At 60.7% G+C, this 22,809-nt stretch overlaps 1 protein-coding gene across 7 annotated transcripts in view; it reads left to right on the forward strand.

Annotated features, from left to right (window-relative positions):
• MORN1 (MORN repeat containing 1) overlaps positions 1 to 22,809 on the forward strand; it is a 76,235-nt gene that overhangs the window by 48,257 nt on the left and 5,169 nt on the right. For 5 of the 7 annotated variants that reach the window (XM_055382773.2, XM_055382793.2, XM_055382785.2 and 2 more), the window contains 2 exons: positions 9,881 to 10,014; positions 10,183 to 10,262. In XM_055382773.2, the coding sequence (XP_055238748.2) occupies positions 9,881 to 10,014; positions 10,183 to 10,262 (214 nt within the window). Of the gene's footprint in view, positions 1 to 9,880; positions 10,015 to 10,182; positions 10,263 to 13,982; positions 14,691 to 22,809 lie in introns of those variants that run through there. The other 2 variants (XM_055382790.2, XM_055382783.2) reach the window with 2 other exon arrangements.

Here is a 22,809-nt window from a genome sequence, read left to right on the forward strand (position 1 = left end):
GAGGACAGCTCCTGCGGCCCAGGGCAGACCCCAGCAGGGGTGACCAGCAGGAGCCTCGGTACTCGGACCGGCTGAGGGCTGGAGCACCCTGAGGGGCTGAGGATGCACCCAAACACCCCTCTTAGGTCGAGATGGGGGAAGGAGAAGGGGGTGCTTTTTTGTCTTTTCCTTTAAAATTTATCTCAGGGTGGGCACGGTGGCTCACACCTGTAATCCCAGCACTTTGGGAGGTCAAGGCGGGTGGATCACCTGAGGTCAGGAAATCAAGACCAGCCTGGGCAACATGGCAAAACCCCATCCCTACTAAAAATACAAAAATTAGCCAGGTGTGGTGGCGGGCACCTGTAATCCCAGCTACTCAGGAGGCTGAGGCAGAATCGCTTGAACCAGGGAGTCGGAGGTTGCAGTGAGCCGAGAACGCACCACGGCACTCCATCCTGGGTGACAGAGCGAGACTTTGTCTCAAAAAATAAAAAATATATAAAAACAAAATAAAATGTATCTCGAGGCCAGGTGAGGTCCCTGTAATCCTCAAACACCTGGGCTCAAGTGATCCTCCTGCCTCAGCCTCCCAGCACTTCGGAACCTTCCGGGGCCTTTCCCTGACTGCCGGCGCCCTGGCGTCTGTGAAGCTTCCAGGCCAGGCCTTTCAGGGAAGGTTCCCTGGTGGCTTTGTCTGAGGAAGGTTCCTGGTGGCTTTGTCTGAGGAAGGTTCCCTGGTGGCTTTGTCTGAGGAAGGTTCCTGGTGGCTTTGTCTGAGGAAGGTTCCCTGGTGGCTTTGTGTGAGGAAGGTTCCTGGTGGCTTTGTGTGAGGAAGGTTCCCTGGTGGCTTTGTCTGAGGAAGTTTCCTGGTGGCTTTGTGTGAGGAAGGTTCCTGGTGGCTTTGTCTGAGGAAGGTTCCTGGTGGCTTTGTCTGAGGTCTCATCACAGATGCAGGCTGCATCTTTGGCAGACGTGGAAATGGGGAGACAAGATAGAACCCATGTGCCTGGGGCGTGTGAGTTCAGGGTGTGCGTCATAGAGATAAGAGCAAACATCTGTGTGTGTGTCTGTGTGGCCGCATACATGTGGCTGTGTGTGTGCTCTTGCTTTCCCCTGTCAGGGCCTGTGAGCAGCGACTCTGCTGGCGTGAGCTTGGCTGGCATGGGCACCCAGGCACCTGGGGTCAGAGCTGCTCACCGCAGCCTGGCCCTAGGCCCTCAGGGCACAGTTTCTGTTCCTCAAGGAGACCCTGGGACACAGAGCCCCTATGTTGCTGGCTAGGGTGCCTTCGTCTCCGTCTCTGGTCAGTAGCAATGCTGCCGGCAGCCTGTGTCCACTGACGAGGGGCAGGTGCTGGGACTGGCCCTCTGAGCGGCCTGAGGGTCCGGCTGGCAGGGCAGGGGGTCCCCCGGTGCAGAGCCTGGCCCTTGTTCAGAGCCACGTAGGGTGAGCCTGAGGCTCTCCTAGGAGGACGGAGGCAAGACAAGTGCCCCAAATTGTCCTGTGTCCCCCAACAAGGCCGGCCCATGCCCGGCCGCCAACAGGGAGCAGTGGGGGAGTGTGTGGCTGCTGCCCCAGCAGGTGGCAGGTGGCGGGTGTGCAGGCCTGGCCCTGGCCTGGTGGAAGGAATGGATTGGAGGTGCCGGGGCAGAGACAGACCCTGAGTGTGGCAGCCTGGGGACCGCCCATGCCTGCGCGAGGGTGCGGGCACATGTGGCCATCCATGAGCGCAGAGCATGAGCACTCGTGGACCCTCCCGGAGGCTGACGCCGTTTTCAGGGCGCGTGTGGTCATCCATGAGCGCAGAGTGTGAGCACGCGTGGACCCTCGCGGGGGCTGACATTGTCTTCAGGGCACATGTGGCCATCCATGAGCGGAGAGTGTGAGCACACGTGGACCCTCCCGGAGGCTGACGCTGTCTTTGTTGCTCTCGCTTTGTGCCAACAGAGACAGTCATGCTCCCTCTGGCAGAATTCTGCATTCGGGGACTTGGCATTTGCTGCTGGAAGGTGGAGGTGGCCCCCAAGTTCCTCCATGGCCAGCTTCAGCCCTGCCCCCAGGCTCTGCAGGCGGCTGTTGTGGCTCGTAGAGCCTGTGAGTTGGCACAGCGCTCCCCCTTTCCCTTCCCACTGGGGCGGCCGGGCCCCATCTGTGCAGCGCAGGGACGAGGCCCCCAGGGAAGGAGGCCGGAGCAGGCCAGGGTCCTCACGCTTGCCCTGAGAGGCCAGCAGGGACCAGTGTGTCCTGTGCACAGCCCGGCCCACACGGGACCCCCCTCCAGAGGAACTGTGGTCTGTGCGGTCCCCGTTCCTGGCCTCCTCACCAGCATCGGCCTTGGGGCTCCTGCGCCCCACACCCTGTCCCCCAGGCCTTTCCCAGCCCCCACAACATGCTCCTGGTCGCTGGGCCTTCCTGCCGCCCCAATAGTGAGAATGTGGCCCTGTGGGGGACGCTTGGAGCCAGCTCGCCGCACCGCCTTGTCGAGTGTGCTCACCGGAGCTTCTGGGGAGCAGCTGCCTGGCTTCAGAACCATGTCTCAACCTGCCCTGCAGATCCCTCCCAGGCCCGCCAGCCCCTTGTGCCTGGCCACGCCCAGCCCTCAGGTGATGCCGCTCTCGCAAGAAGGGCCCCTAAGGCCGCCCGAGGGCAGTGCCCCTGGACGTCCTCCTCAGCCGTGGCTGTGGGTCTGCTTTGTAGGGCATTTGTGGCCTGATTCTGGTGGGTCTGGACCAGGCCCTCCCACACTCCTTTCTCTCCTGCTCCGGATGGGAAAGAAGGCCGATGGCCGGGAAGGAGGTCCCAGGGAAGTTGTCCCACCCCCACCCCACCCTGCCCCTGGCCCCAGCCCCAGGCCCAGTCCCGCCTCAGTCACCCCCACAGCTGGCAGCAGGGGAGGCCTACGGGAATCCCGCCCAGCAGACATGGGACCACGGTTTCCTCCATTCTCTTCCGGAAGAATGGGGCCGTGGATTATTCATCGTTTTGCTAAAAGAAGTCCAAACCCCAAGCCAGAGGCGGACGCCGTGGTGTTTAGAAGCCTGGGGAGGCAGCCAGTCCCCAGGAAAGCTGGCCTCTTGCGGCTGTGCGTCCTCCTACCACCCTGTGAAGCTGCTTCCAAGGCTCCGCGAGACCTCTGTCTATCTGAGAGCCCAGGACAGCCGTGGCAGGGTGGCTCCTGGCCTGTCCTCCCCAGGAAAGCTTCAGAACAGTTCGTGAGAACACAGTGGAGGTGAGGAGAACCCTGAGGACAGCAGCCGCAGGGAGCCCCGGACCTTGGCCAGGCCCCCAGGCCCGAGTCTCAGTCCTCGACGGGCCACTGCTGCTCAGCACAGCACCCCCAGAGGATCAGGAGCAAGATGAGGGGCCTGCCCCACACCCGCCTGACTGGAACGGCACCCGCCTGGCCCCGGCAGGGCTGGTGCCCCGCAGCGTCATCCCCAGGGCCCGGCGGCTCTGTCACAGGGCCCAGCGGCTTTGGCAGCTACACTGACAGCTTTGTGGGGGGCTCCTGGAGGCGAGGAGCGGGCGGGCATGGAGAGAGCCCAGAGCAGTCCTGTCTTGGCAGCTTTACCAGCAGAGGTGCCCGCAGGTCCCAGAGGCAGGTCTGAAGGCAGCAGTGGAGAAACAACAGCATCATGCTCGCCAAATGCATGGGAGCAGCCACGACGGCCCAGGCCCCAGGAGCTCTGGAGTGTCTTTTATTTTCTGAACGTTCAGGAAGGATGGAGGCTACTGGAGATGGAGGCTTAGGGTCAAGCGCATTTTCTATGCCTCAGGAAAGGCAGGGGAGCTGGCGCGGGGCCACGCCCGTGATCCCAGCACTTTGGGAGGCTGAGGCGGGAGGATTGCTTGAACTCAGGAGTTCAAGGCCAGCCTGGGCCACAAAGGGAGGCCCCATCTCTATGATAAAATAAAATAAAATAAAATATTTAAAAAGGCAAAGGAAAGGCCAGCACAGGTCCCTTCTCGGTGACAGTGCTAGGGCCCATGCTGGCTCTGCTGAGGGAGGCCAGGCACGGTGCTGGCCCAGCCTACACCTCCTCGTGGATCTTGGGTGGCTTGGGTCAGCAGAGCCACGTCTGCGGTGTGGGAGGTGAGGAGGGTGAGGGAGGTGAAGACGAAGCCCGGGGCTGGGGACAGCAGGGGAGTCCGAGAGGCCCCGCGTGTGTCTCGTGTGCCCCGGCGTGTTCCCGCTGACTTCTCCAGGCCCCGCCCTGCGTCTCTAATGAGCAGCGCTTCTCGGCTGACTGATGGACTCTTAAAGACTAATGCCCTGTGTCTGGTCACCTCCAAACGAGACTGTTCTCGTCCCCTTAGGGCCAATAACGTTTTATGTTTTTAATCCACTTAAACGAAGTCAACGTTTCTGCTTCGGCCTGCCCTCCCCCTGGCCAGGTCCTGCGCCTGCCGCGGCTATTCTTGGGGCTGGCCTGGTCCGAGCAGCCTTGTTGATTCCGGCAGCATACCCGCCTGCTGCCTGGTGCCCTACACAGGTGACTAGGGAGTCTAATTGAGTCCGCCGTAAAAAGATAATGAATTGGCATTTCCCTCCAGAGCGGTCAAGCTGCCCGATCCCGTCCCGGGCTGGCTCAGCCTCTCGGTTCCCGAGGCCCCTGAGGTCGTACTGTGACCTTTATCTTGCTTATAAAGCTGTAACTGATGTCATTAAAACTGGCATAAAGGCTTGGAAGGCACTCCCGAGAGCTGGGGAGGGGCATGCCTGCCAGGAGGTGACGAGCGTGGCCTTGGCTCGGGAAGTTCCCCAGACACTGCCAGGGACCCTCACTCTCCATCACGAGTGGTTCCTTTGGGGCCTGTGCAGCCCAGAGTTTGATGAGCTGACACATCCACCACAGAATGTGTCTCCCTGAGCCTTGGAGTGAGGCCCACTCGGGCTGGCGGGCGCCACTCAGACGGGGAAGAGAGGATCTCCACTGACGGTGGGCGCTGCGCTGTCCGAAGGTGTCTGCACCTCGGCTTCTCTGAGTTTAATGCCTTTGGGGGGCACTTGCCATCAGACTTTCAGCCTTTTCTTTTTCTTTTTTTTTCTTGAGACGGAGTCTCGTTCTGTGGCCAGGCTGGAGTGCAATGGCGCGATCTTGGCTCACAGTAACCTCTGCCTCCCGTGTTCAAGCGATTCTCGTGCCTCAGCCTCCCGCGTAGCTGGGATTACAGGCACCTGCCACCACACCTGGCTAATTTTTGTATTTTTAGTAGAGACGGGGTTTCACCATGTTGGCCAGGATGATCTCAATCTCCTGACCTCCTGATCTGCCCACTTTGGCCTCCTGAAGTGCTGGGACAGTCATGAGCCACCACGCCTGGCCCCTTTTAGCCTTTTCTTTTCAGTGGTTTGGCCTAATGGGAGCAAGTTTGCAGACGGGGGCATGAGCAGGGTGATGCCCAGGAAGGGGGTGATGTTGGGGGGCAGCTACACTGTGACCAGCAAGTTGGCTTGGCCAGGCACCTGGCCATCGCACGGTCAGCAGCATGCCCAGGACCAGTTGGGGACCGCTGGGGACAAGACAGGGAAGTGTGCTCTGCTGGGGACAGATCCACAAAGGGGAAGCTGGGCAGCAGGCAACAGGTGGGACACAGAGGGGCTGGGAGAGGCTCTGTCGGGAGGGGCCACCAGACCGAGGTGGTGTGGGGACCGGGACAGAAGGGCAAGGCCAGCCTGCACCAGATGAGCAGCAGTGCCAGGGCCAGAGGGGCCGGGTGGAGACGGGCAAGGAGGAGAGGACCGTAGGACAGCCCGCGTCGTGGTCTCGTGGCTGGTATCACAGTCTGCACTATGGGCCCCATGTTTTGGCTCGTGTGGCAGCCCTTGCCATGGCCTATGTGGCGGTCTGTGTGGCGGCCACAGGTCGTGGCCTTTGTATGGTAGCCTGTGTGGCAGCCTGTGTGGCGGCCCTCATCGTGCCCTGCGTGGTGGCCTGTGTGGCGGCCCTCGCCGTGGCCTGTGTGGCAGCCCCACGTCGTGGCCTGTGTGGCAGTCTGCATGGTGTCCTGTGTGGTGGCCCGTCGTGGCCTGTGTGGTGGCCTATGCTCACATTGCAGGAAAAGCCTCTGGCCACGTGGAGCCGGTGAGTGACAAGGTCCACCTGCTGCCTTGAGTCCTCCATGTGCTGGACACAAGCAGTGGGTGACAGGACCAGGGGTGCTGGAGGCCTAGGGACCCACTGCAGTCCTCTGAGCCACAGATGATGGCCCAGACCCCAGGACTGCAGCCAAGGAGGTGCCCACAAGGAGGATCCGAAAAGTTTGGGGAGACTTGTGTGGGTGGAGGGGTGTCATGGAGCGAGGGGAGGAGTCAGTGACCAGGGGGAGGGCAGGCCCCTCAGCAAGGGGAGGCTGAGCTGGAGGAGGGACTTAGGTCTGCTCTGGTGTCTGCAGGGAGTGGGATGCGCAGGACACAGCATGAGGGGGCTGCTGGCCGCCAGGGCTTGGTGTGTGGCCCCTGAGGAGGCAGGTGAGGGGTCATCTGGCTGAACGTGGTGCTTGTGTCCATGGGAAGCGAGGTGACCACCCAGAGAGGGGTGTGAACAGAGGAGGGGCCAGCCTGCCCCAGGGACAGCAGCCTCCGAGGTCTCCCGGAGGGCCCAGGGGCAGGAGGAAACAGGGCCTGTGGGGACAGTGGCCATCTGTAGCCGATGACACCAGGGGACAAGTGGGGGCTCAGGCCAGGGCCACCCTGATGTCAGCGGCAGAGCCCGGGCGCAGCCTTGGCAAACCTGCGTCTTTAGCAAACACGGAGAAGCCGTGCAGCGGAGGCGCCTGTTTCTGCACAGAGGGTGCCCTGAGCCGGAGCGGCCGAGTGATTCCAAGCCGTGCTCCACGGGGAGCAGCCCCGCAGGACACTTTGGCTGGGCCTTCCCGTGCCCTCGTTTTCTTTAGGGGATGCACAAGCTTGTGTGGTGTTTCTGGCCCAGCATCAGGCCAGGGCCAGGCCGGGCTGAGCTCCGGGCCCTCGGCAGGGGAGGGACTGACCTGGCTTCCGTGTGAGGGTCCCGTGTAAACAATGGACTGAAGGGCGAGGGGGACCCAGGAGTTAGGCTCCAGCTGAGGGCAGTGCCAGCGACTCGGTGGGAGACACTGGGGCCTGCCGGGGGTGTGGCAGGGCAGTGGGGAGCCTTGGGGGTCCAGGTACAGATACGTTTTGAAGGCAGCTTTGATGTCAGCCTTGTTGCTGCAGCTGCAGAAATTGTGGGTGCACAGGATATGGTGCAGGCAACAAGGCTGACCCCCAACTTTCAGCTTGAGCACCTGACGGGTGCAGTGCCGGCCTCGGGAAAGGCGGTCACAGCCGGGACCCAGGGGCCGCTGCGGTCAGCCTGCAGCCCCGACTCGGGGAGTGCATGGCAGAGGTGGACCGCCCTCTCTCATGGTCAGGCAGTCCCCACCGCGTGGCAGCAGAAACGCCCCCTCCATGGGCCCGTGCCATGCGGCGGTAAGAGCCTGAGGGAGGGGGAGGTGACATCCAGAAGAAAGACACACGGTGTGGGCTCCTGGTCCAGATGCGCTGGGATCTAGAAGGCTCCTCTGAGGCCAAGGCTGGGACGACCCTCCCCTTCCGCTTTTCACCATTTCTCGTTTCTCTTGCTTGCAACAAAAAGCGTCTTGGCCAACCCGGAGGGCCTCCTCTTCACTCTCAGACAGGGACCGCACAGAGGAGAGCTTCTGCCTGCACCTCCAGGGGACCCCACGTGTCAAACCCACACAGGCTCAAGGAACCCGGCTTTACAGGCCCTGGTGTCCTCTGTCCTCTTCCTGCTGAACTGAAAGCCGTTAATTTCTGTTTGTGCTGTGCAGGGAGGGCTCCCTTTACCTGGCTGAGCCTCGGCTGCTGATCAGCCAGGGACAGTCACGACAGCCTTTACTCTGAGGAGAGCAGGGATGTCGTGAGAACCTGCCTGAAGGTGCCTGGCACCAGCCATCGTGATCACCAGGCAAAGGAGTCTCTTCAAACAGCTTGGTCAGAACCCCCAAGCCTCAGCGATGCAGACACCCTCCAGGCTCCATGTGGATATATGTTTATTTGCACACCAGGAATGCCTGCTGGGCTTCTAAAAATACCTTTTCCAAACTCCCACCTTGCCCCTGGAAATGGCACGTGGCAGGTGGAGGTCTGAAGCCCCCGCCACCGTGTGAACCATGTGTACTTGGGGCTCAGGATCTGGGCCCATTCTGGAGCAGTCACCTTGCCGAGGGTGAGGGCGTCCTCATGATTAGGATACAGAGCTGGTGTCTTTATTGTCCAGGGGGTGTCGATAAAAGACGCAGTCCAAGTTAGCTCCAGTGCAGTCCACGTGGAAACCATCAGTGCGTTAAGAAATGGAAATTATGCCGTCAGCAGTGCAGCTCCCAGCCATTGCCCCGGACGTAAATAGTGCCGGGCCAGCAAAAGCTGCTGGGAGAAGGATGTCAGTTAAAGAGTGTCCTTGCAGAAGGGAAGACTTTCTCTCTATAATGCACCATAATGATTAAATTAAGACACCTCTGAGAGAGAGAATTCTCCCACCTGTAATTTGGAAATACTTCTGAGGCTGGCTCTCCCTAGCATCCCTGTCGCTCCCTACAGAAGCTGGGCTCCGGGAAAGGGACATTAATGCCTCCAGCCCCAAGGTCCTATCCAGCGCCCCTCCACTTACTCAGAGCCCCACAGAGGGGGCTGCCCCGGGGCCCCATGTGAGGGTCCCGCCTCCTGGGCTCCGGCCTCAAATGAAGCTGAGCCCAAACAGACCCAGCCTCCTGTGCACCCCTCAGCAGCCCCTGACTCCTCCTTCCCTCCTGGGCACTGTCTTGGCTCCACCCTTCTATCCATCCTGGAGCTGGGTCTCTTCTGTTTTTTTGATGGTGTCACTGCCTGGTGGGGACACTCATCTGTGGCCCTAAAGCCACCGCCCCAGCCCCTGCCTCCCTCTCAGAACTCCCCTGTCCAGCCAGCTCTGGTGCCGACCTCCAGCCCTCACCACATCCCGTGGCCTCCTGCTAGCACCTCCTCCCAGTGGTGTGTGCAAGTAGGGGGCCCTCGGGGCAGCGGTGTCAGGACAGCTCCGAGCTGCTCATAGGAACGTGGGCTCTGATGTGTGTGTGTGGAGGGGCTGCACTGAAGTTATCTCCTTCAGGCTCAGCCACTGACCATCCTTGTAAAAGAGACAGCAGGGTGGGCCCTGGGGGCTGCAGCTCCATCTGTGCGTGGGGGAAGCCAGAGGGCAGCCCCCATACCTCACACCCTGGGACCCCGGGAGAGGGGCTGGAAAAAGCTAGGTTGGGCAAGGGCCTGCAGGGGTCCCACTGAGGGATGCACAGGCTGAGCCCGCCCACACCCTCCTCTGATGCCCGAGGACCTGGGGTCTGCCGCCACGTGGAGGGACTCGCAGCCACCCCCGGTGTCTCCCCTCCACGCTTGTGGAGAACGGGGCCTGATGCCAGGTCCATCTCGATGGGCCGCTGGGGCAGAACCATCTTCCTCCTCATGCTGCGCTCCGAGGAGGGCACATGGCTGTACTGTTGAGCGCCGGCCTCTCTGGCCAGGGTCGCGGTCCGGGTCCCAGCCCTACCCTGGAAGCGAGTGCCTCGGCTGACGGGGGCTGCTGATGGGAGACCCTTCCCACCGCAAAGCGCTGGGCTCCCTGGCGCTGGGGTGGACTCAGAAGGGGGCGGGGGTGTCAGAGGCCGTGGACACGGAGGACCCCCACCTCCCCTGTCGGCGGCCGGAGGGAGCACCCAGGATGGACAGTCCCTGCCCCCTGACCTGCCCCCACCAAGATGGCGTCGCGACTGGCGTCTGTGCCCGCTGCCCTGGCCAGAGCCACACTTCAGCACAGCCCTGTGGGGCTCCCTCCGTCTCCGCCCTGAGCCCCTCATAGGGTCTTTCTTCATTCTGTCTCCTCAGCCAGGGGACACACGCCCCATTGTCCTGGGGCCTGTCAGCGAGTGGAGCAGGGCTGTGCCGAGTTCACAGATGTCCTCCTGGGGCCGCCCCCGCCCGGGTACCACCCCTTCCTGTTCCTGGACAGCCTCCACAAGGTGGGTGCCCATGGGGGGCGGGGAGGCCACCCCACATCACTCAGACTATCCCTGCCCACCCACCACCTCAACACCCAGGCCATGTGTGCCCCGGGGGGGTTGAAGCAGAGCTCCTGGGCCCACCTTCTGAGCCTCTCCTTCTCCCCTCCTCCTGCCCAATCTTTCTAGAAGGCAGGCGGCAGATCCAGAGGCGGCCTGCACCCCAGGGGGACACCACCCACCGCACAGGAGCCGCCTGGAGGCAGCAGGTAGGATGAGCCCACCCCACCTGCAGGCGTTCGGAGGGTCAGCTGTGGCCTCCTCATCAGCTGGGCCAGGAGGACGGGGAAGGCCCGGGGGAGCCAAGGGCCCGGTCTGGGAAGACAGTGAGCCTACACGGGCCTCGCTCCAGAGAGCCCCCCTACCAGCCAGGGTCTCGCAGGGCTAACAGCTGCCCTGCTACTTGCCTGGGCTGGCATGAAGTGGGTGGAGCTAGAGCCGATCCATCTTCTTCGATCACCACAACTCCCAGACCCGCCGGGCGGACCAGGCTGTGGGCATGCAGAAGCAGAGAGGCAGGAGGGGTGCGGGGACTCCCAGAGGAAGGCGGCTGGTGGCCAGGGTTCAGGGCAGTGGCTTAAGGGGACTCTGTGAGCTGGAGGACAGGAGCGGGACCAGGTGCACACTGCGGCACGTGCAGGCGGGGACACCGTGGGGGGTTTGTGGCCGTCACATCTCACCATCCCAGGCCTGGCAGTGCTACAGGCACAGCACATGCAGGGCCATAACCGGCCGGTTCTACCAGGAGGAAGCTGGGGCTCGGGGCTCGGGGTCCAGCAACAGCCGCCACCTCAAATCAGGACTCTGTCTACAAATTGGAGGCAGCTGCGGGCTGGGCTGGGCTGGGCTGGGCTGTGGAGGCGAGGAGGCCCCCGCTGATGTGCCCTGGGGACCCATCCCACCAGCCCTCGCCTGGCCCCGCATGCTGTGGAGGAGCTGCTGGGTTGCTCGCAGAGTGACCAGCACCCGCCCCGCTCCCACCCGCCTGCCAGGCACTCGCTCTTGTTTCCTTGGGTGGAAGCTGTGACGTTTGGGATTCCTGATTGGAGCAAAAGATTTTGGTGACGCGGTGCACAGACCCTGCAGGAAAAATCACGTGCTCTTGAGAGACATGAGCCCTCCTGGGACGGGTGGCACCGGGGGCCTTGGGCAGGGCAGGTGGGTGGAGAACCAGACCCCTGTCGCCGCCATAGAAGGGCTTCAGGGGCAGAGGAGGGCTCCAGGCATCCCCAGCGCCTGCCTGGGACCAACACGGGGTCTTGGGCCCTCGAGACCTCCTCTGCCTCTGCCCATCCGGCAAACAGAAGCGGACGTGAGTGTGAGTGTGAGTGTGCCGAGGCCGCCTCCTGCTTCCGCCGGGGGTGGGGCGGGTATGGAAATAGCCAAGGCAGTGAGCACAGGCCCAGCGGTGGAGCTCCAGGGAAGAGGTCCGGCAAGGTGGGAGGAGGGCCTGCTGCAGCCCCCTGCAGTGAGGCCCCTCGTGGGGAACGCTCGGGGGCTGCCAAGGTGCTGGCACTGGCAGGCCTTCGATGCCACTCACGCATGGGGGAGGCGCCGCCCTCTGTCCGGCTCTGAGTCATGGTTTGTGAATTAAATATGAAACTCGCTTTGTACGGTAACTTGAGAAGCAGAGACTAAAAAACAGCCAAGATCCTGCAGGTGCGGGGGCCCTGTTTGCCCAGTGACTCGGCCTCAGGAGCGTCTGCGAGAGCCAAAAGCCAAGACATTCTGAGAGTCACTCCCACAGACTCACACAGACCCGAACGCCCAGGGCGGCACCTCCACTTCGCTCCATAACCGTGGCAACCTCCGCACTGAGGGTGATGTTGGAACGTCTTATTTCAGCAGAAAGAAGGCTTTCGTTCTTTTCCACCTGAGAGAACGGAGGGGTCGGCGTCTGCTCCCAGCCCGGGTCTCCCAGCCAAAGGGCTCGCACTGCTCTCGAGTTAAGTGTCGTTGGACTAGGATTGTTTCAATCCCAGGACGACCTGGCCGCGGAGTCGGAGTGTTCAGTGTTCAAATGATGTCGTCTCTTCAGGGCACACGTCTGTGACCAGCGGCCGCTTCCCCTGCCTCCTGCCGGCTCCACGGCCACACAGCCAGGGCCCTGCCGTCGTGTTGGGACAGGCAGCCCAAAACCAGGCCTGCTCCCCCCAGAGAGCCCCGCCTCTCCGTGCAGCTGGCCTTACTACGTCTTCTGGGCGCGGAAACCCTGGGGAGTCTTTCCCATCGTGAACTCTCCGTGAGCTCTGCCCGCTCCTGGGTTGAGGACCCGGCATGGAGGTGGATGGCTGCACATTGGCAGGCCTCTCTGCCATGGATCATGGGGTGGCAGCGACTTAGAGACAAACCTGGGCCTGTGCCTCTCGTCCTCGATGGGGCCTGGCCCCCACCACCAGTTCCTTGTAGCCACGTGATCCCTTACCGTTCTTACACCTGCTGCCCCCGCACCACCCAGAGGCCTCAACTGTGGCTGACCGGGGCGTCGACCTCACGACCTCTTCCAGGGCCTCCCCAGCTCTGTCCCCGCCGAAACCCCTCACAACCCATCTGGGTGTCTGTGTGATGGCCCCCTCTTAGGAAAGAGTGGGGGACCCTGCCTAAGGCTCCCCCAGCTGTGACCCCCATGCCTTCTGCCTGCTCTGCGGTGAGGAAGAAGCTCTGGGGTCTCCCATGCACCCCTCCCTCTGGTCTGGGTCCCAGCTCCCCCAACCAGCGTCCAGACCTGGCTCTGGGCCCAAAGAGCCCACTTTTCAGAATTCTAAGAAAGCTGTTCTTTCCAGCAGCCAACCTGGCTCTGGCAAATCCAAAGGCCTCCAACACTCAGTCGGCTGCGTCTGGTTTGCATTCAAGGAACCCTCGCTGTGTCGTGGCCGAGTGGTTCCAGGCAGGGTCGTCAGCCCGTGCCAGGCACAGGGGAGGGCTCACTGTCGGCAGGCAGGGCCAGAGGAGTGGAAGCTCCTGGCACCGTTGGGGCTGCCACTTCCGACAGACACGCTTGTGAATGGGGTGGAGAAGGGCAGGGGCGAGGGCCGGTTCTCAGCGGCCCTCGGGCTCCAGCCTCAGCAGCAGCGCCTTGAGCCAGGATCCTGCCACTAGCACCCTGGATCCCAGGAGACCCCTGAGGTCCGAGACCTCCCTCGGGTCCCCCTACAGTGTGGCCCTGTGACCGACAACTTTGTTCTGCACGAGCCGTGGCCCCTACCCTGGCACGGTCCTGTATTGTTCCAGCGTCTCCAGGCCCGAGGCCACTCACTGCACTCAGCTGTCACTCACTCACCAGCTGTCCCCAGTTGCCATCGCTGGGGACCCCCTTTCCATAATGGGGAGGAGGCTTCGGGAGCTGGGCCCGGGGCTGACCCAGCTGCTGGGTCCCAGCTGGCATCCCCACTGCTGGGCACAGAGGACGTAGGGCCTGTCCCTGGCCTGTTGCAGCGGGGCCAGCCCAGGCCCTGCTAGACGTGCCCACCGGCCGGCATAATTACGCACCAGGAGCATCTCTAGGCGGGAGCCCGATGCTCACTGCACTTCTTGCCTGGAACATTCTGGCCACCCCCAGTCACCCCCCCCAACACCTGGTCACCTTTTTATCCTTCCTAAGGAACCCAACAATGCCAGCTTCCTGGGTTCCGTGTTTTTATAGTCCCACTCTCCAGTTCCAGAGCAAGCCGCTTGGGGGACCCGTGGGGGTTGGCCAGAGGTCAGCTGGGTGAAGGCTCAGAGGCATCCTCGTAGGCAGCCTGGTGGGCTGCACCCCATGGAGGTCACGGAGCCCCAGCCCGAGCCCCAGTCCCCGACAGAGCTTGGCCCCTCGAGGCGCAGCCTGGGGGCCCCTCTGAGACCCTGGGGTCCTGGCTCCGGCTTCTCCCCTCGTCTCCCCACAAAGCCCCAAAGCCTCACTCACTCATGGAGGTTTTCACCCCTCCCAGGATCCCAACAGGGTTCTCCTGGCTGCTTCAAATCTCGAGGCACAGACGAGATTCCGCAGTGTGGACAACAGGAGAGCAAGTGAGACGGGAGTGTGACCCCTTCCATGTCCAGACACCACATCGCGCCCTCCTGGCCCCCAACCTGGGCCTGTGCTGGAGGTCTGCCGTGCCCCTCACAGCGCCGCCCATTCCCCCAGCATAGAAGCCCAGGTCCTAGCGGCCTGCGTGGGGTCGATGTCAAGACAGAACTGCCGAGGGGGACAATGGGAGAAGCACTGAGTCCGGGGCCAGGGGTCGCCCATCCCACTGGAAGAACCTGAGTGTGGACCAAGGACAGGGAGCATTCCTTCCGATGCTGGAGTCCGTGAGCAACGCTCAGGGTGGCCGGGCTATGCTCACCAGGGTGTGCTGAGACCGGGGCTCTAGGGGAGCCCCCTGTCCCTCAGAACAGCCACATCTGTGTCCCCTTCGTGCAGCTGCACAACAGGAGCTCCTCAGCATCCACTGGGGGATGCCGGTGCCCTCAGGAGGACAGGCAGCCCCGCTGGGCACCTGATGAGCGTGGGGGCACCTGGTGCACCCCCCCACCGGGTGGCTCCCTCAAAGCCCACATCAGAGCCTGTCACTGTCATCCAGGAGGCTCCAAACAATAGAAATGACTGAAAAAAAAATCGACAAAGATGAAAAGTGACACACCAGCCTGTAATTTCGGGGGAGGCGCACGAGGGAGAGGCGCAGGGGCGGGAGAGGCGCAGGGGCGGGAGAGGCGCACGAGGGAGAGGCGCAGGGGCGGGAGAGGCGCACGAGGGAGAGGCGCAGGGGCGGGAGAGGCGCAGGGGCGGGAGAGGCGCAGCAGTGGTTACATAAGAAGGACGGCGCATGCGGGAGAAACGCGCGCCTTTGTTACAACTCTCAGGCAGGATCCTGCAAAGTCGTCTTTGACTGTTCCCTAAAATAGGCAGAGGAAAGAGGGGCCAAGCTTCCTTCATAAGCTGTGCCCCAAGGGAAGCCCGGGTTTCATGGGCACAGAGGCCATGTCTGCCCTCCCAGAGCCCAGCCAAGGCCACCAGGTCCCCCTCAGGCACGCTCTGACCCTGCGAAGCCCTCCAGGGCTTGGTCACCCATGTGCAGGGTGGCCAGAAAGGAGGGTCCTGCCGCAAGGGCCCTACAGACACAGCCAGAGGCTGAGGCCCAGCATCCGCCTGCCAGGGCACCCCCAACTGCCCCAGCAGGTCCAAGGATGTCAGGGAGCCCCTGGGAGAAGCCCACCCACCCCTGTGGCCACGTGGGGCCGAGTCCAGACGTGGAGGGCCAAGGCTGCCCTGGCCCGTGCTGCCTCTGGCAGGATGACAGGGAGAGGTGCTGACCAGGAGAGGGGTCCCGAGTGGCTCTGGGGAGGCTGCACGAGGGGCTCCTGCGCCAGCTGCTGAATCTGGCTGCCAAGTCGCTGCCTCACCACGTGCCCCATGTCCACCTGGGACTGAACCCCAGCTTGTGGGAGGGGAGACAGCGTGGACGGGATGGCCCTCCCTGTAGTGGGCGGTAGACACAGACCAGACATGAGGGCCCCGCACGTGCCCGCCGCCTGCTGCCCTGGGAGGGGCCGCGTTTCTGAGAGGGCCTCTGGCTGCGTTCCTGCAGAGACATTCCAGGCATGTTACGGAATTCCACAAAAGGACAAAGCCCTGTCGGTTCTGAAAAGATGTGAGATTGTGTCAGCTGCAGAAGGAGGACTCGGTTTAATCAATGTGGCCGTGACTTTGCCCAGCCACACAGGAGAACTCCACAGGAATGGTGGGGGTGGCACTGGCCCCAGAAATCCTCATTCCATGCTTCATGATAGGAAAACGTGGCCACCCGAGCCCCATCAGCCCGGGACGGGGTCCCTCAGCCCGACCACAGGCACGGGTGTGCGCAGCGACCTTGCGTGTCATTGCTCAGTGGTGGCTGTCGGCATCCAAGCTCCTCCTCCCTCCTCGGCTCGGAGAAAAATGGGCTTAATTAAGACTTCTGTCATTAGTCATTTAATCAGTCATCAGGCCAACACAGATGGCATCAATTAATTTTTTTTACTTGAAAGATCGTGGATGCTCCACAGCCCACCGAGCCCCTTCCTGGCTCTGTCACCAGTGACCGCAGAGTGTCCCACGCAGGCCTTCATCCCCTTTGAAAGGCCACCGGTGGGGACAAGCCAGCACCTGGTCTCCTCACCTGTCCCAGGCCCAGAGGACGCAGGACACCTACCTGTTCCTCCCTCGTCTGCCACGAAGAGGTGACAGGAGCCAGGAGAATGGCCTTGGAGCCAGCAGCCACCACTGGTGCCTAGAGACACATGGGGCGAGAGCCTGGCCACCCACTGGGCCTATCGGGGTTGGCTGGGTCTGAACAGGGACAGGACTCAGGGTGGCAATGTGTCTGTTCTCTGAGCATGAGTCCTGGCCAGCACGCTGTGGCCAGTTAGGGGCAGGCCTGGCCAGCAAAGCAGCCTGTGACTCGCAGCCCAGGTGGGGAGGCCTGTGCCGCTGGCTTGCTCAGCCGAGGGGTGCAGATTAAGGAGGCACAGAGAAGCCCAGCAACCGCTCCCACCCTGGCCCCAAGATGGGCAAATAGGCAGTTCCCATGGGCACAGGCCAGGGTCCCCCCTCACCCGGAGCTCCCCCCTCACCCGGAGCTCCCTCCAGTCCTCTCCTGGGCATGCTGGTCTCCACCATAAACACACAGACACAGTCAGCCCAGCAGCCCAGCCTGCCCCTTGGCCTGAGCCAGGCCTGCTCACGGCTGGTGCTATCTCTGAGGATTCTTGCTGGTGCTTCCTCCACGCTGTACCTGCACGGGGCCAAGCCCAGTGGGGCCTGGGGGAACACGATCTGAAATAGACCCTCGACAGACCCAAAGGGGCCCGCGTGATGCGGTGGTGACTCCGGCCTGCTCGGCTCACCTGCCCACCCTCCCCAAGGGCTCTGCCTCCTCTCTGGGCCTTGCCACCTGCTGACCCCGTGGCCAGGAGGCCCCACTCAGCCCAGCCCCTCCATCCCCAGGGAAGGCACCCAGGAGACCCACTGGGCAGTGGGTCTCAGGCTGCACCTGGCTGTGGTCCTCATGGGGCCTGGCCCCAGGGTGGGGGATTGGTGTCCCGCAGGAGGGGGGCTGGGCCCCCAGGGATGAGAACTCCCAGGACAATGGGATCGGCTGCAGGGAGGGCACTGGGAAGCTGGGGGCACCAGGTGCCCTGGCCCTACTGCTGGAAGCGCCTCCAGGTGGGAGTTCAGCCACGAGAGAAAGGGATTGACTGGGTTCTTCCTTAGAAACTTTTAAAGGTTGAAAAATGAACCCTGTTTTGTCCAAGCAGGGATACTAAACCAAAGCAGGTGTGAGGGCAGGGCGGGAACAGCTGGGCCTGCAGACGTGCCCGGCGCTCAGCGGGGATGTGGAATGATAACCCCACAGCAAACGGAGGGGCTGGGGCAGGGTGGCCATTAACTCTTCACACGCCCACACCGGCAAGGGCCCACAGGTGAACAGGCTCCCCCAAACAGGGAACACCCCTCAGGCTTTTCAAGGCCTGAAGCTGACCGTCCACTGGGGGACAGGGCACCTGGGTGTCCACGGTGGGCACCTCCCCAAGGCTTGGGGCCAAGAATCCAAGCTCTGACCTTCTTCGACCTGGGAAAGCAGTCACAAAACCACCGTCATCTCCCTGGGCTGCAGATGCCTGCGGGTGCAGAGGGGCCTCCCTGGGCGGGTTCCCTTGGCAATGTGGCCCCCAGTTCCTCATCCCAGGCAGGAGGCAAGAGGCCTCCCTGGTGCCGGCACGTTCTCCGGGTGTTCCATGGGGCAGGACACACAGGCTGTGCTCTCCGGGAGAGGAGCTGGGGCTGGCGTCTGCACCCGTCTGTGTCTGTGCCTGGGGCTGTTACAGAAAGCACTGGCCCCTGGCTCTCATTTCTTGGGGTTACTAAGGAGGTGACAACAGTTTCCAAGCTGGCCCCAGATCTGTGGCCAAGGGCCCTGATTTTCAGACTTTCACAGGGGCTCCCGGGGCTGCAGAAAGCCGCAGGGTGTGCCTCCTGCACAGCAGGCAGGGTAGCCTGGGCCCTTCTCTGAAAGTCGCACCCCCCCACCTCCAGGCGACAGGTTCCTCCTGATTGTGTCTTCCTTGACTCTTGCCTCACTGGCTCCCGGCACATCCTGGTGGCCCTAGAGGCCACATGGAACCCCAGAGCTGGGCAAAGGCTCCTGCCCCTTGTCACCAGGATCTGCCTGGACTCTCTGACTCCCAGGCATGGCCCTTACTGCACCAGTGGGCGCCCTTCTCCAGGAGCCCGGACACCAGGCCAGGCTGCAGGAAGGGGTCCCCTGGGCCTCACACCCCTGCTGTAAACCGCCCTCCCTGGCCTGGCAGCAGACTGGCCTCAGGCCCAGCTCTAACTTCATGCCCAGGTCAAGGCACACCAAAGCCGTGCATGAGGAACGTGTCCACGTCATGGACTGGAAGACTGAGGACAGCAAAGGCCGAGCCTATGCCCGAAGGAGTGGGTCCGGGTAGACAGGGTCAAGGGCCACAGGCTGCCAGAGGTCCCCTGCTCAGCCTGCACTCGGCCAAGGCCTCTCTGACGCCGCTCCCTGGAGCTCTGCTTGGTGGCTCGCTGCTGTCTGCACACAGAAGCCTGTGACGGGCTCCTCGGGAGGCCTCTTGGCTTCTCGGAGCATCTGGCCTGGGAAGGTGCAGTAAGGGGGGTTGCCAAGGCCAGGAGCTCATGCGGGGACGCCGAGGCGCGATGCGGGGCCTTGGGAAAGCAGCCCTCACCCGTCAGGGCGGCCAATTCGGCCAATGGGCCATTCTGGTCACCGCCAGAGGCACAGGCAAGAGGAGGGAGCCGGGTGCAGCACCTTGTTGGCCTTGCAGAGGTGGTGCCGCCTGCCCGCCACGCCTGCCCCTCCTCGTGGCCCTCCCCCTGTGCCGCCTCATCCACCCCATCTCCTGTCGGTGCTTCTAAAAGCCGCACAGGCCACTCGCAGCCGTCCACAGCCTCTGGGCCTGGTGACAGCGATGGAGCCTCTGCAGCCTGGACACCGCCCACTGTGTTTCAGTGTTTCTGTGTCTTTCTGTGTCTCAGTGTTTCTGTGTTTGTGTGTTTCTGTGTTTCTCTGTGTCTGTGTGTCTGTGTCTCTGTGTTTGTTTCTGTGTGTTTCTGTGTTTGTGTTGCTGTGTTTCTGCGTCGCTGTGTTTCTGCGTCTCTGTTTCTGTGTTTGTTTCTGTGTTTCTGTGTCTCTGTGTTTCTGTTTGTTTCTGTGTTTCTGTGTGTTTCTGTGTCTCTGTGTTTCTGTGTTTGTTTCTGTCTTTCTGTGTGTTTCTGTGTTTCTGTGTCTCTGTATTTCTGTGTTTGTTTCTGTCTTTCTGTGTGTTTCTGCGTCTCTGTGTTTCTGTGTCTCTGTGTTTCTGTGTTTCTGTGTGTTTCTGTGTCTCTGTGTTTCTGTGTGTTTCTGTGTCTCTGTGTTTCTGTGTTTCTGTGTGTTTCTGCATCTCTGTGTTTCTGTGTTTCTGTGTGTTTCTGTGTCTCTGTGTTTCTGTGTTTGTTTCTTTCTGTGTGTTTCTGTGTCTCTGTGTTTCTGTGTTTGTTTCTGTGTTTCTGTGTGTTTCTGCGTCTCTGTGTTTCTGTGTTTGTTTCTGTCTTTCTGTGTGTTTCTGTTTCTGTGTCTCTGTGTTTCTGTGTTTGTTTCTGTGTTTCTGTGTCTCTGTGTTTCTGTGTTTGTTTCTGTCTTTCTGTGTGTTTCTGTGTGTTTCTGCGTCTCTGTGTTTCTGTGTTTGTTTCTGTGTTTCTGTGTGTTTCTGTGTCTCTGTTTCTGTGTTTCTGTGTTTCTGTGTGTTTCTGTGTTTCTGTGTGTTTCTGTGTTTCTGTGTTCCTGTGTGTTTCTGTGTCTCTGTGTTTCTGTGTTTGTTTCTGTGTTTCTGTGTCTCTGTGTTTCTGTGTCTCTGTGTTTCTGTGTTTCTGTGTTTGTTTCTGTGTGTTTCTGTGTCTCTGTGTTTCTGTGTTTCTGTGTGTTTCTGCGTCTCTGTGTTTTGTGTTTCTGTGTTTGTTTCTGTCTTTCTGTGTGTTTCTGTTTCTGTGTCTCTGTGTTTCTGTGTTTGTTTCTGTGTTTCTGTGTGTTTCTGTGTCTCTGTGTTTCTGTGTTTGTTTCTGTCTTTCTGTGTGTTTCTGTGTGTTTCTGCGTCTCTGGGTTTCTGTGTTTGTTTCTGTGTTTCTGTGTGTTTCTGTGTCTCTGTTTGTTTCTGTGTTTCTGTGTTTCTGTGTGTTTCTGTGTCTCTGTTTCTGTGTTTGTTTCTGTGTTTCTGTGTCTCTGTGTTTCTGTGTTTGTTTGTTTCTGTGTTTCTGTGTGTTTCTGTGTCTCTGTGTTTCTGTGTTTGTTTCTGTCTTTCTGTGTGTTTCTGTGTCTCTGTGTTTCTGTGTTTCTGTGTGTTTCTGTGTCTCTGTGTTTCTGTGTTTGTTTCTGTGTTTCTGTGTTTCTGTGTTTGTTTCTGTCTTTCTGTGTATTTCTGTGTGTTTCTGTGTCTCTGTGTCTCTGTGTGGGCGCCAGTGTGTCCACGGCGCGCGTCTGTGGGGACGACACAGGCCTCAGACGTCCAGCGCTGCAGAACAGCCACACGCAGACCCTGGGTGAGGCCCGGGCCACTGTGTCTTCACCCTGATCCCCAGACACCAACCCCGACGGGGAGGCCGAGACTGCCAGGCCGATGCCGGGCCAGGCCTCCGAAAGTCAGGAGGGAGCAGGATGTGTCTGCGCGGAGGTGGCAGCTGCTGCCTCGGGCAGAACTGGCAGGAGATGGCGCCGGGGTGGTGCGGACTTACTGGGGCCTCCAGAGGGCAGCCAGTGCCAGGGCCGTCACGGCCAGCGCGTGAGGGACAGGAGTGAGGGGCCAGCACCCGCATGAAGGTGCAGTCCCAGGCACGCAGTGGGTGCCCAGACGCACCCCCAGTCCACCGCCCAGGGCTCCTGCACCACCTCCCCATGTGCGGTCCCTGTGGACACTGGCCTCGGGCCTGCTCGCCGTCTGTGGGGCACCGATGCCTGCAAATCTGCACCACCTCCTCCCTAGGCCGAGACTCCCGAGCTCCTTGCTGGCTCTGCCCCTGTTTTCTCAAAGCCCTGGGGTTCTGTAAAAGCTCTCAGGATTCCTGTAATCCTGCCTTCTTTCTCTAAGGCTGGCAGCCTGGCAGACTAGTTCTTCTCAGTGCTGAATTATGTGCCCCGCTTCCCCTCCTCGCCCACACTCCTGTGTCTTACGTGGGTCCAGGGGTCCGGCAAAGCCTGTTCTCCCCACTCGAAATGAAGTCATTTCAAAGTCTTGTCTTTCATTCTTTTTCACCCAGTTGCTGCCTGTAGGATTTAAGTTTGTCGACGGGTAGGAACCTGGAGAGTCAAGGAGCCCTTGGCTCTCTCCGAGCTCTGGGTGGGCTGTTGACCCCCTGGAGCCACAAGTGACAGGAACTGGCCAGCCACAGCGGGCAGGGTGGCGGGAGGAGGCCGCGGGACGGTGCCAGCCCAGCAGGCTTCCCCAGGCCCATTCGATGGGTAATTCCGGACACAGCCCAGCCCGGCGCACCTGGGGCTTCACACAGAAAGAACATCTCAGCTGGGCGCGGTGGCTCATGCCAGTAATCCCAACACTTTAGGAAGCTGAGGTGGGAGGATCATTTGAGCCCAGGAGTTTGAGACCAGCCTGGGCAACATAGTGAGACCCCATCCCCACACAAAAAAATTTAAAAAGTAGCTGGGCATGATGGCACGTGCCTATAATCTTAGCTACTTGGGAGGCTGAGTCTGCAGTGAGCCATGATCAGGCCACAGCACTCCAGCCTGGGCAGCAGAGTGAGACCCTGTCTCTATTCCTAAAAAAAAAAAAAAAAAAAAAAAAAAAAAAAAAAAAAATCAACGAAGGCCAGGTGCAGTGATCCCAGCACTTTGGGAGGCGGAGGTGGAAGGATTCTCCTGAGCCCAGGAGTTTGAGACCAACCTGGGCAACATAGTGAGACCTCCTCTCTAAAAATTTTTTTAATTATCTGGGCATGGTGGCACACTCCTGTGGTCCCATGGGCATGGTGGCCCACTCCACACTCCTGTGGTCCCAGCTCCTTGGAAGGCTAAGGTGAGGGGATTGCTTGCTCGAGCCCAGGAGTTGGAGGCCTCAGTGAGCCGTGATTATGCCGCTGCACTCTAGCCTGGGTCACAGAGCCAGACTCTACCTAGAGAAAGAAAGGAGAGAGAAAGAGAGACAGAGAGAGAGAGGAGAGAGAGAGAGGAAGAAGGAACAAGAGAGAAAGAAAAGAAGAAAGAAAAAAAAGAAGGAAGGGAAAGAAGGGAGGAAAGGAAGGAAGGAAGGAAGGGAGGGAGGGAGGGAAGGAAGGAAGGGAAGGAAGGAAGGAAGGGAAGGAAGGGAAGGAAGGAAGGGAAGGAAGGGAAGGAAGGAAGGGAAGGAAGGAAGGAAGGGAAGGAAGGGAGGGAAGGAAGGAAGGGAAGGAAGGGAAGGAAGGAAGGGAAGGAAGGGAGGGAAGGAAGGAAAGGAAGGAAGGAAGGGAGGGAGGGAGGGAAGGAAGGAAGGGAAGGAAGGAAGGGAAGGAAGGAAGGAAGGGAAGGAAGGGAAGGAAGGAAGGGAAGGAAGGGAAGGAAGGAAGGGAAGGAAGGAAGGAAGGGAAGGAAGGGAGGGAAGGAAGGAAGGGAAGGAAAGAAAGGAAGGAAGGGAAGGAAGGAAGGGAAGGAAGGAAGGGAAGGAAGGGAAGGAAGGAAGGGAAGGAAGGAAGGGAAGGAAGGAAGGGAAGGAAGGGAAGGA

Source organism: Gorilla gorilla, chromosome 1 (assembly GCF_029281585.2).
Source record: "Gorilla gorilla gorilla isolate KB3781 chromosome 1, NHGRI_mGorGor1-v2.1_pri, whole genome shotgun sequence".
Classification (NCBI taxonomy): domain Eukaryota; kingdom Metazoa; phylum Chordata; class Mammalia; order Primates; family Hominidae; genus Gorilla; species Gorilla gorilla.